Here is a 13,851-nt window from a genome sequence, read left to right on the forward strand (position 1 = left end):
TCAGAGATGAGCAGAGAAGCCTCTCAATGAAGTTCAAGGCTTGTTGAGCTCCACTGTTGCCCCTGTTAGTCTGCACCCTACATGCACTCTAGACAAATACTCCCATCCTTCTGGGCTTGAGTTCTTCCTCGCTGTCTCTGAAGGTCAGCAGTGATGAACCCTCACACCTGGGACAGCTTTGCCATCTGCTCAGCCATTGTTTGCATTCTGATATCCATTTAATCCTATGTACAGAATATTAAATCTCCTGAACAGCCATCATACACATCTTCTCACAGCTCTTAGAATCCTGTTTTTCATCACTGAGAGACACAATGGCTCGCCGTTGATCAAAAGGGAAACCTTAGGATGTTTATCTAAACTTGAATGTGTACCTCACATTCAAACATACCATTTGATTCCGTTGGACGTACACATCTTTTTTCTGAAGCATCCAGGACCATGGGGTGGGTACAGAAGCAGTTATAAGAGCCTTCTGTGTTCACACACTGGCCATCAACACAACTGTTGGGGTCTTGACACTCGTCCAGATCTTAAGAGGGGGAGAAACATGAGTTAGAAAGATGAACAATCAGTTGGACTTCATACCCATACCCAGGCTAACACATTGCCATGCTGAGCCCACATTGCAGCGGTGGTCACTTTTCACATTCGTGACATACCATCATCTAAACAAAAACAGGTCCAACTCACGATGCAGGCCGTACTAACTGGAAAAAAATCAATGCTACTGCTACTATACTATTGATATTAAATACAGAACGAAAACGCCTACCCACAGGATACACTTAGAAATTTAAGGTCAGGCATTTCTATGATAGTTTTAAAAGGGATTTCCTCTTGCTGCTGAGTGTATATGGTTTTCTGCTTAAGCATTACAGTCTGTGTCAAAATTTTAAAATGACATTTACTTCCATGGGATAAATGATGAAACAGGAGGTTCGGTAGACCAATGGAACTCTTCAGTTGAGACTAGGGGCCTGAATTAGAATTCCACACTGGGGATTAACTCTTGCTCTAAAAGCAAAGAGGAGAATAAATGGATCATTTCTCCTTCTTAAATCTTGCTCAAGGAAGCGATCCATAAAGCATTAACATATCTTTTGAAGACATGATTTAGATGGAAAGGCATCACTGTCCTTACAGAGCATTACTTATTCTTCCATCTGGGTAATTTCACAGCACAGCACAGCCTCTTAGCGCTTACCAAAGCACTGCAGTTTCACAGGGTCATAGTATGTCCCCTGCTTACAGTAGCATTCGTATCCAGGCTGAGTGTTCAAACAGAAACCATTTTTGCAGATTTCCTGGCCAAACAGTACACATTCATCAGCATCTGTGGGGGAAAAAATAAAAAAGACAAAGAAAAGCTTGTTTTGATCTTCCACTTATAAAAAGAAGTCTCTAACCAATATTAGACTTCAACTGTGCAACTATACATCGTATATATACTCCAAAGAATCTTACAGACTGCAGCAATATAAAATTATTAAAATTAAGTCTCACTAGAAGATGTGGAAATATAATCACAAAGGTTCCTGAAGAAGATGGATTCGTAAGTAGGGGTTCTGAGATGTTATGTGGTCACGCTTGATGAAAGAGCCTATGGATCATCAACAAGATTCTCTCAAAAATATACATTGTAACTGGGTGCCTGTGGCTCATGATCTCTCATCTTAGCTCCATGGCAGGCTAAGAACAGGAGGATTATAGTTCTGTGGGATAGCTGAGTTCATGAGACCCTATTTCTCAACCCATAGCTGGGTATCAGGTACCCCATGCTACTTGGGAGGGTGAGATTAGAAGGCTCACAGTACCAGGCCAGCCCCAGGAGAAAGGTTCAGGAGGCTCCATCTTCATAGAGGGAAGCTAGGCCTAGGTGAGCAGCTGTCACCCTAGAAATGAGGGAAAGTTTAAAGCAGGTGGTCACGGCTTCAGGTGCATACTTGGGTGGGAGATGAGACTCTATGCTTTAAAAAAAGCCAGTGAAAAATAGGGCTGGCAGTATGGTTCAGAAGTATCACAACAGCTCTAGTCAGCTTGAGACCCTGAGCTCCAACACATTTAGAGAAATGGAGCTTTCTGTAATGCTCTTCTTCCCCATTTCCTAGTTGAGATGTACTGTGAAGAAGAGCTTGACAGAATGTGATCAACAGGGGCCGGGAGTTTGGCCTAGTGGTTAAAGTGCTTGCCTAGCATGCATGAAGACCCGGGTTCGATTCCTCGGTACCACATACATAGAAAAAAGCCGGAAGTGGTGCTGAGGCTCAAGTGGTAGAGCTCTAGCCTTGAGAAAGTCCAAGGACAGGGCTCAGGCCCTGAGCTCAAGCCCAGGACTGGCAAAAAAAAAAAAAAAAAAAAAAAAAAGAATGTGATCAACAGCAGGCGAAGAAAACCACAGGTTGCAAACCAGGGTGGTCTGTTCACTCCTGTAGGTCTGAGAACTCATGGTCTTCACAGACCACTCAGCAATAAACTGGATATAAAAGCACACTAGTGGAATAAGACTCAGAGAATCTGTGGAGATAATCCTCAGGTAGGACTCAGTATATATTCTGACACAAGAAGATACTCCAAAGGTATTTACAGCCTCTATTAGTGTCAGTGTTGGTGTTTTAGAGAAAAATCTCATACAGTACTACACAAATAACTGGCTCAAGTTTATACAGATGGAAAATGGCATGGCCAGGGGGAAAAAATTTAGGCATCTCAATCTGAATTCAATCTCCTTCCAGCTATTTGCAGAACTGTGAAGGCAGAGTGAGGAGGAATTTATTTTATATGGAAGAGAAGATGGCTTTTTGGTAAAATTGGAGTTCTGTCCATAATATGAAGTTTAACTATATTCCTATAAAAATATAGTACGTGATATTTATGAACTTGAAAACCATTCAACACGTGTCACAAACCAAGTCTTCTTATGATTATTCAATGAGACTAAATCATTGGTGTATATTAAAAACACAAATGGAATTTTTTACTCAGCTACTGAATAATTCCATATTATTCAAACACTACTTTCCCAAAAGTGAACAATGAAACCATATTTGCAGTTCTATTTCCAGCTACTTAGCCGTTTTTAATATTAGACTACAATGGTAAATTGTCATACTGTGTACAAAAGTTTATTCTCGTGGAAACAGCCAAAGTAAGTAGTTACTGAGGAAATATTTCCACATGTAAACATTTGCCCAAAAGAACAGGCTATACAGTATAGTAGTGGCATTAAACATCTTAAACATGTGCTTTAGTTTTCTCCTTTTCCATTTTTCATTATGCATTTGCACCCGTTAAAAATAGCAATATAAATTCTACACACATAAGAACCTTAGCTTGACTGAGGATCACAAAAGAGACAAGATAATGGACAAATCTATATGGTCAAACCCTCTATGAAGTCTAACAACATACCTCAAGTGAGGGCTGAGGACAGAATTTTGTGGCTAGCAGTGTGACACAGACGACTCATGTGATCCTCATTTTAACCTTTAGAACATGATTCCTATCCCAGAGATGAGCAGATGGGAAGCCAGAAAAGTGAACTCCCAAGATGCTCTCGGAGTTGTGAACCCAAGTCACATCTCTGTCTAGAGCTCCCTGTAGCCTCTAAAAAACTAGGGCTTTGCAATCCATTTCCATGGCCCAGAAGAACACTACAATTCTGTGTGACCCAAGTTGTGTCTCTACCATGGTGTCTGAGGGGTGTTTCTACTTGATTCTGACCTTTATAGTTCTCACCACCCGTGCTGTAGGATGATTCTCCAGCTGGGACAAATCCTTTCCCTCTAGGACACATTTCCGCGAACTCGGCTGTTTTGGGGAGTGGGAAAAGCAAAAACAGAGAAATACATTGAAAAGGGAGTGGGAAAAACCATCTTCAACGGAAAAACCATCTTCAACATCTTTCCCTAAACTTGTTTCTTTATTCCGCTTTGCTTTCCTAGGTTTGGTAGCTTAAATGCAACTCAGGCAAATAAATTCAACACAATCTCACAGCTACAGTCAGGTGCAAATATAGCCAATGACTTCATAATTTTACTTAGTATTCCTGCTACAGCCTTATTTTACTTGATGACTTATTTTTATAGTACTGTCATGTGTAGTATTCTTAAAGGTTAAGAGTCCATAAAGGAAAATCTTTGCATAAATATACTTCAGGGTAAAGTTGTGTCATACACAGCAAAAATTTCTCTTCATATAAAAATAAGAATAGAAATGCATCTTTTTTTTTCTCTCTAAAATATCCTGTGCAGGAGTAGTGATACCTGGGATGGGCAGAGCTGAAGAGTTCACAGGAGGAAGGATGAGGACGTGGCTGTGACCAGGAGCGAAGCTAGGTCACCGCAGAAGAATTCCTCCTGACCTTGAGTCCCTACCTCAAGCCATATCCTTGTCCAGGTCTCAAAGTCATGAAGTCTCAAGGTCATTTCCAGGCCCTTGGCCAAGTACCAGCACGAGCGACCCCCTCAGCTGGTCTTACCAGTGCCGAGGACCGGGCAGGGGAAGATCTCACAGTTGTCCCCCCAGCCGGCGCCTGATGTACAGCAGCATTCTTGTTTGGTGACATTGGGGGCCAGCACATTATCGCAGAGACTGGCATCGTTGAGGTTATAGTAGCACTCTTTCTTTTCCTCTCTGGGTTGATGTATGTCTAAATCTAAGCAGAGAAGAGCAAGTGTTGATCAGACATCTCAGATTTACCGTATCTAACACACAACGTAGGTTGACAATGCAATGCAATGGGAAATGTTTTTTGAAAAATAAAGAGAAAAAAAAACCACAATGGGGAAAAGAGCATGGGTATATATCCCCCAGCTTGTCCTCTGTCGAGGTCCGGTTCTTCCATTTCAAGGTGAACCCCAAATATTGATGTATTTCTCTCACACACACCAAAAGTGTAAATCTGTCAAAACCATTTCCTTTTACATTAACCAATTTCTTTAGTCCTTCTAAATTTGGCTGTAAGTATAGTTTCCATATCTGCTTTCATGCCAAGTTATAACACCTACTTAAATCAATGAAAATATTCCCCAATACTTGAACAGAGATCTAGGGCTACACATAATATTTAACCCTTTGATGGTTATTGGAATTAACTACACTCTCTGAGAAGGCCACAAGTAGGAAAATTCTGCAGTAACTCAGAGACTATACAATAGCAGATGATCGCTGAAAACCTAGATACTAAAATGACTGCAAGGAGCTGACTCTGAATGAAATAATATGGCTAGCTGAACTTTTGAATAAAATTTCCAGTCGGGGCTCTGATCACTGTTCACATAGTCCTAAAAAAAAAACCTTATGCCTATGGACTCAGCCTCTTAAAAAGCACAGACCAGGAATTTCAGAAGAAGAATGTGAAAACAAAAATTCATTTACTAGCACAAATGACTGAATTCTATTCAACTTGACCTTTTTTAAATTTTGGTTCCCTCCGCTCTTCAGTTCAGTACTAGTGCTCTATCACTTTGAGCCACAATACCACTTCTGGTTTTCTGGTGGCTAACTGGAAATAAGAGTCTCATGGACTTTTGTGCCTAGTCTGGCTCAGAATGATGATTCTCAGATCTCAGCCTCCTGAGGAAAAGTAAGAGTATCTATTTTACATTATTCTTTAGTCAATCATACAAACAACTACAGAAAGTTTTATATCCCCCTCTCCCAACATTGTATGTAAACTGCCTGTATATTATTGTTACTTTTATTATTTTTATTATTACAGTTATTATTATTATTACTTTTTAAGTTTTTGGTGGCACTGGAAATTGAATGTGGTAGGCAGGCATTGTATCAGTTGAGAAATATCTCCAGCCCTTGCTTGCTAGTAGTTCTTTTTAGGGCCTCTTGGATTTTGCCCGGGTCAGCCTTAGATCATGATCCTCCTTTCTGTGTCTTCTCTACACCTTTTGATCCTATCCCCAGATCTGACCTATCTATTCAGATGGAATCTTGCTCATTTTGCTCCAAGCTGGACTTAAAAGTACAGTCCTCCTAATACCTGAATCAAAGTAAATGAAATGATATTCTCATCCCAATTATTTTAGTTTGCTGGCCTACAAATAAAAATCAAGACAGCAACAGGGAGTGATTTTATAAATCGCGTTTACTTTATAGTCCGTGGTAAAGAGGACCACATTTCTCCCTGTGTACGAAGATACAACTATGAATGGCGTGTATTACAAAATGCAATCCTGTGGAGTATGGTCTCAATGTAGACGGTTATATTCATAGAGTATCAGAAATCTTAGGATTTCTTTCATTGGAAAGCATGTCAAAACTATTGCATAATACACATGTAAGTACAAACCTAGATATTTTATATATGGTAAATACTGTCATGTTTTTCTATAATATTTATTATATTCTTATGGTAGAAACAGAAAAAAATTACCTTTTTGTTTTTTCTTTCTGCTTGGGGGGAAAAGGAAAAGCATAGATTATTTCATAAGGGAAATAATCAACAATATATATTATTCAGGTTTCATATTGTGTGCGTGTGTGCATGTATATGTTTTTACAGTTTTGCTCTTATTTTCTCTCCACTCTGTTTTTAAAGCTCAGTATTTATACAGCTGAAGTAGAGGCTAGGCAGACTCTCATCTGTGCTTAGAAAAAGACACAAATTATTTTTTAATAAAACAATCCACAAAGGTCATTCTGGGAAAAACTATTTCCCTATCATCTTCCAAACTTTTAAATAATCAACTTCTTTGAGTATTTTTCCAGTGGGGCAGGTCTGGTCAGTACATACACATAATATAATTTCTTTGAACAATATCTATTAGTTTGGGACACTGCTGCCAGGGAGAGAGGGTTCCTATTGGAAAAATCATTTCAGAAAATCTATTGTTATGAGAAGTGTTAGACATGGAAAAGAATGAATTTTTATTTCCACTGATGATTTTATGAATAAATTATCTTTTGCCATAGACTTCTAAGAAATAGGTTTTTTTTTCTCTCTCTTATTTTCAGATTTCATTTTTCTATATTAAGATGCTGGCTTAACTTCTGGGTATAGAAACCAGTTTTTACATTTTAATTCTATTGGTTATAACAAGAAAGTGAATTTTAGCCACTAGAGTGGCTCAAGCCTATAATCTTAGCTACTCAGGAGGCTGATGTCTGAAGATCGGGGTTTGAAACCAATCTGGGACATGAAAGTCCTTAAGACTCTTATCCCCAAATAACTATCAAAAGGCTGGAAATGGAGCAGCTATGGCTCACATGTAGAGCACTAGCCTGGAGGGAAAACGCTAAAGGACAGTCAGTACTCAGGCCCTGAGTTCAAGCCCCAGTCACACAAAGAAGTAACTTTTGGACACTGTAGATGTTGTTCTTTCCCCGTTCCCTCCCCATAGTGATCTCTTTCTGTTTGGTTCACTGGGGGCTGGGACTTGAATACCAATACCATATCCCACGTATTACCTGGCAAATAGGTATGAGCACAACACAAATGCCTGCAGTTCTGAAAAGAGGTCAGTTTCTAAAGCAAGTTCATGTACTCTACTTGCAACAGAATCTCCCAGGAGGTTTTGTTCGCCTCTGTTTTAAAATACGCGACAGGAACAAATGCTTTCTATCACCCCACACTTTTACAAGGGAGGGGATACTAGAGTCACATTTCAAGACGAAACGTGGAACTTAAGAATTCACATGGAATTTTTTTCCCCCCTAGTTTTCCCTTTTAAGAGAAAATTTACAATGAAGAGCAACGTGTTCCTTCTTTTTTAAAGTGGAATTCTGAGGAAAGTTCCAGAAGGCAGTGATGTTGGGAATGGGCTGGAGATGAAGGGCTATGAACAGAAAGTGAGACCATAGGACGTTGGTAACTTTGGATGGTAAGAGGCTGGGAAGGCCAGAATGAAGGTGAGGGAGCAGGGTTCTTGGACATCCAGGAGGGTCAGGGCGGCAAACTGGGCATGCTCTGCACTGGATGGCCCAGTCATGGACGCTCACGCAGTGCAGAGGAGGTGGAGGACAAGGTAACTGAGGAAGGCCACCTGGGAGAGAGGACATCCAAGCCAAGTTTCTGAAAGAGAGTCCAGAGGGGGATAAAAGACTACAAAGTGAGCTGTGAGGTGGGTGCCGAGGAGTAAAACACATGTGAACTTAAGGCTGGGTGGTGGAATGCGGTGAGGGTGAGGGGTCTCTCAAGACAGTTGTAACTAGGAGCCAGGACCCCAATTAGGAGGCCCGCTGGGCAGGTCCACAGTGTCACACTGAGACCTGAGGCAGGAATGTGTGGACAGATGAATCCCACGTGAGGTGTGGGTTTGCGTGGCAGGCACAGGAGTTTCTGAGTTCGATGCTGGAGTATGTGGTGATGTCACTCTGTATCAAGGCAGATTAGTTAAGGCTTTACACTTAAGAAGCGCATGCTGAATGGGTGCCAGTGGCTTATTCTTGTAATCCTAGCTACTCAGGAGGCTCAGAGCTGAGGTTTGAAGCCAGCCTGGATAGAAAAGTCTGTGTGACTCTTACCTACAATAACTAAAAGATAGGGGGAAAATACTGTACATATAGCAGTGAAGGTGTGACTCAAGTCGTAGAGCATCAGGGAACATCAGCCTTGGAGAAAAACTAAGGGACAGTGCCCATTCCTTGAGTTCAAGCCCCAGTACACACACACACACACACACCCCTCATGTTACTCATCAGAGTGAACAAAAAATTTTTTTTCATCTTTCCTGACGAAAACTTTAGCAGACAATAGGGATATTCTAAAATATTGGTCATGCTTATACAGTACAAAGGAATTTGTCACCTGGTAATAGATATGGATATCATACTACAGACTATAATGGGTACTTTTGTTAGTTTTTCTGGTAAGGGCCTTAGAAGAAAGTTGAGTCTGAATTAGGCAGAGGCTGGGGGCATACGGTAAAATATGATAACACTGATGGTTATATATTGTTAGAAACCAAAAGAAAGTTAGCAGAAAGCAAAATGAACATAATAGTTTTGTTCCTGAGAGCAAGGTAAAGTACTTCTGAAAAAGAAGGGGCGGGGGAGAGTATGCTGAGGAGTAAAAACCAGAAGCAGGAAGCAAGAAGAAGGAAGAGTGAACAGACAGCACAGCATTCCAGCCTTGTCTGTAACCAGAAGGCTGCATGGCCCCATAGGGCCTGGAGGTGTGAGGTGAAGGAATAAAACGTCTGGAAATGTTTAAAGGGAAAGGTATAAGACATTCCTCTTCAGGTCTCATTTACAGCAGTTCCAGGATCCACTCAATCACCCACCCAATGTATTAATATGTGTATATCTTATTATATTAAGGATATAAAATGAATTATATAGACAATTGGAGTTATTCACTTTGATTGATAGGTTAGCTCATTAAAATATTGAAGAATCTTTATCTGAAACCTAGGTATCACTTCAGAGTTTTTTTCCCTGTAATTAGACGAAAATAAATGAAAAGCATGGCTTGATAATTAGTGATTTCATTTATCTTCTGTGGATGTGGATGTAACCTGACTTCATTTTTCAGAAATAACACATATGAACATATTTTCTTCCCCCTTCACCTATATTTATGGGACAGGTCCACCACAAATACACAGTCAGACCTCAGGAGTTTTCTGGCATTTTACAATGTTTGCATAATAAAGACTGTGGACTCACCATCTTTAACTTGTTTTTTCCTACCAAAGGTAACTTTTTTTGTGTGATCAAATTATCTTTCACTAAGTTTTTCAATGTCCATTTATTTTACAGGTTAACTAAACACATTAAAAAATCCCAGCTCTGCCAAATATAATAGCTGCCTGTTGTTATGTGTGGTTTCCTATCTTTAAGAATATATATTCATCCATTGCTCTGGCTTGCCCCTCTCCAGGAAGTGAGCAGGATTCTATTGTCAGAAGCATGATGGGTACACAGGTATCCCCTAAGAGCAGGGAGACATTTCTTCCTTTTTCTCATAACTATGCCAAAATAAGCAAGATAGCCAGTCCCCACAAGAGTCTGAGACTAGACATTTTATCACTTAAGCATGTTTCTATCTTTCATATAATGATACATTAGTTTTATTCTAACAGAAGTGGGTGGAAAAAAATGGAAGGAAAGGACTAGCTGGAAAAGGATACAGTGTAGAGAACAGATGGATGCTTTCAGTCAACGGCCATCAAGACTCTCCTTTACAGCAGGCAATGTCTTTTGTCTTCCGTATGCTAGGCAGAAAAACAAGCTCCAGGGGGCTAGATACAAGCAGGATGGTCAGCCACAGAACAAAGCTTTAAGCCAAAAGGCAAAGTTCTGCAGTCCCATGTTGGGGATATGGGGGAAGCTAGACAATTTGGCACCAGTTGAGCAAAATTTTTAGAAAACTTGAGATTTTCAGGAAGTGCATCCACAAGGGAGGGAAGGGCAGATAGAAGAGTTAACAGGACCAGGGCACAGTCCTGAGGAGACAGGGCCTTTTGAAGAGCTAGGGCAGGCACCTAAACATGGCAAGCATGGAAGATGACCAACAAAGGTCAGCGACACCAGAGAACAAAGTGCTTGGACAGCTACTGATGGATTTGGGGGTTTGGACTTTATGCAGTGTGATGAAGGACTGAAAACCAGAGCAGTTCTGAGGCCATCTCTGGCAAAGTACAGGACAAGAATTGGTGAGAGAGGCACGGAGAGAAGCCAGGAGACTTGAGGGGTTTAGAAAGCCGTGCAATGGCTTGGTCCATGACAGCTATGGCAGGAGCAGGGCCAGGTCCAAAGGGCATTTGGGAGGTAGGATGGGCAGAGGTGATGATGGCTTGGCTATGCTGCATGACTGAGTGGAGAAAAAGAATGAATACTTCAGGATTTCTGGTGTTGAGGCTGGCGATGAACAGGTCAGTGCAAAGAGAGGAATGAGAATCTCTTGGGTTTGAATAATTGTCAGCTGCGGTTGTTTATAAGTCAGTCTTGCAGAAAGCTCTGATAGGCGGTGGAAGCTGAGTGTGGCCCTTTGGACCTGGATGGGTAGGAGATTAGCAGTTGGCAGCATGGTGCCAGAGACATGCTGGAGGAAATGCCCCGCCAGAACCCGGTGCAAACCAGATGCCCAATCACAGAAGCCTTGGGACGTGATGATGTAAGGGGACAAGAGAAGAGCCTGAGGATGAGGCAGAAGCAGAGCAGGCGGGGTAGGAAGACACAGGGAAGTGTCCTGGCATGACACCCATCACAGGAAAAAGAAAGAGGACAGAGTTCTGCCAAATGTTACAGAAGATGATGGAGCAGACATCGAGGCCAATGGCTTTAAAGCCTGAAGCGCACCAACAAACTTAAGGGAAAGCAGTTTTAAGTCATCAGAGGTCACATGGTATCCCTTTCAAGGGCTGAGAGGCCAACCCGGTGACAGAGGCCATCCCTGGAGATACTGCAGGGGACTGCCATTCTGATTTAGTCTTCTATTTGCCACTTTCTGCCTTGAGGGTAGATCTTTGTGTGTGTGTGTGTGTGTGTGTGTGTGTGTGTGTGTGTGTGTGTGTGTGTACTGAGGCTTGAACTCAGGGACTGAGTACTGTCCCTTAGCTCAGTTATTTTGCTGAAAGCTGGTACTGAACCACTTGAGCCATAGCTCCATTTCTGGGCTTTTGCTGGTTAACTGGACTTTCCTACCAAAGCTAACATCAAATCTTGAACCTCAGATCTCAGCCTCCTGAGTAGCTAGGATTTCTAGCCTGAATCATGAGAGCTCTCAGTTTAAAGGAAAATCATTTAATAATGGAGAAATAGGAAAAAGAAGTCAATTTATACAAGGATTTGGTGTCTTATAGTCCTGAGCTCTGATAAATACAAATAATTGAGATGAAAACTTCCCAGTTCTAGCCCCTATTTGCTATGTGACCCTAAGAACACTGTTCAAGACTTCAGCCCGGGCCTCAGGTTCTACCTATGAGTGCAGGAGCTTGGCTACAAAACTAAGGTGGTTTCTAAATGTGCACATTCAGGGTCTAGTTCATGATGTGAAAATAAACTCCCAAATAGACCAGAGAAATCTGGTATTTAAAGAAGGTCTATTATAAGTTGTTAGGTAAAATAAAAAAAATTCTTAATAATACAAATAAATCATCCCAAACCTACATGCATTATCATTTCTGATTGCTTTCCAAAAGCGGTAACAATCACAATTTGTAACTGATGCAGTCTCCATTATAGTCTTTTCACTATACATCCAGCTCTAAGACTAAGACCTCCATTCCTACCACAGTAGCCGCTCTGTCCACCAGTCAAGAAGGAGCACAGCATTTTGTGGGTAAGGTCTGAAGACTGCAGTTGCCAAGACTTTATAAATATTTACTACTTCCTCCAGAGTGCCCAAAGACATAAAGTTTTTATTGAGCAATTATCACAGGCACTAAGGAAATAAAAGCATCAGGCTATATTTCATATCCATACCCTCTTAAATATGATGAATGGGTTGGTATACACACACACACACACACACACACACACACACACATACACATATATAAACTTGTTATTTCTTTTTCAGATGCTTTTAGGTGATGTTAAGCAAGGTAAATTAATGGCCATAGGCACAAGCAGTGAAAAATATTAGTCTAGACCTAAAAAAGAAATATGTAGGAGCCAAGAATGAGTTAGGAAACAAACATCCTAGATAATTTAAAGTTTCAAAGTACCTTAAAGGCTACTTGGGACCCAGTCCTGCTGAAGGCGGATATCTTTCTGATAGTAGGTATTGCTACTTATTGGATATCTTTGAGGGAACCCAACCTCATGAGACAATTATTTGCTGATTAGCTTCTGATAGTTTCTGGAAAGCCCTTCTGGACATGGATCTGATATCGGCCATTCTGAAGTCCCATCCCTCAGGCACAGTTCTGAATGCAGCATAATGCAACATCCAACCATTTTCCACTGACAACTGTTGCAATATAGATTCTCCTGGTCAAACGATACATCCTTCTTTGCAAATCTTTCTTTTCCTAATTACTCATTGGGAAAAATGGCCAGTGAGTATATTATGCTTACAATAAAATTCATTTCAGTTGTACTTTAAAACATATGCTGAGAATTTGGTATCAAGTATTAAACTTCATGAAACAGTAGATTCTTTGATTTTTTCAATTAGCCAGTGAGTTTCAGTGAGGTTCTCTCATCCTCTGAGAAATACTCACTGACACCCTAGAATGGGGAAGGCTCACAGGCAGTTTAGTTCCTGCAAAAGGCCAAATTCCTATTCCTGTAGATTTCATAATATGCCAAGCAAGACTCAGCCCTGTTTACTTTCAGTCTGGACAGTGTTTTGATTATGGTACTTACAGAATTTAATTAGCCAGTATGTAAACCAATAAAATATAAGTATGAGCCAGGTGAGGTGGCTCATGCCTGGAATCCTAGCTACTCAAGAGGCTGAGATCTGAGGACCACAATTCAAAGACAGCCCAGGCACTAAGGTCCATGAGACTCTTATCTTCAATTAACCACCAGAAAATCTGAAGTGGCACTGTAGCTCAAGGGGTAGGGTAGTAGTCTTGAGCTGAAGAGCTCAGGGACAACACCTAGGCCCAGAGTTCAAGCCCCATGACTGACAAAATATATATATATATATATATATATATATGTATATAAGTATGTAAGTGTGAACACAGAGTTGTTTCTAGAACAAGTGCTTTGGAAGAACTAGATGAAGAAAAAAGAATGCTTTCCAATTGGGTATGGTCCTCCTGTTTCTGCCCACATGAAACTAAAACTGTAAAAGAATAAAAATCTACAGTGATTTTCACTCATTCACTTTGTAGAGGATTGATTTAAAGCCTTTAGACAGCATAGGTGGTCATTTGTAGGCAAGGTTTATGTGAAACAAGCCACATGGAACTTGAAGAGTGGCTGCTGCTTAGA

General features: G+C 40.8%; 1 protein-coding gene across 11 annotated transcripts in view; it reads right to left on the reverse strand.

Moving 5' to 3' along the window:
- Ltbp1 (latent transforming growth factor beta binding protein 1) overlaps window positions 1–13,851 on the reverse strand; it is a 367,263-nt gene that overhangs the window by 24,479 nt on the left and 328,933 nt on the right. For all 11 annotated transcript variants that reach the window (XM_090337166.1, XM_090337170.1, XM_090337167.1 and 8 more), the window contains 4 exons: window positions 4,481–4,657; window positions 3,724–3,810; window positions 1,208–1,336; window positions 392–532 (listed from right to left, as the gene is read on the reverse strand). In XM_090337166.1, the coding sequence (XP_090193292.1) occupies window positions 392–532; window positions 1,208–1,336; window positions 3,724–3,810; window positions 4,481–4,657 (534 nt within the window). The remainder of the gene's footprint in view (window positions 1–391; window positions 533–1,207; window positions 1,337–3,723; window positions 3,811–4,480; window positions 4,658–13,851) is intronic.

This window comes from Megascapheus bottae, chromosome 7, assembly GCF_031878675.1.
Source record: "Megascapheus bottae isolate mThoBot1 chromosome 7, mThoBot2.hap1, whole genome shotgun sequence".
Taxonomy (NCBI): domain Eukaryota; kingdom Metazoa; phylum Chordata; class Mammalia; order Rodentia; family Geomyidae; genus Megascapheus; species Megascapheus bottae.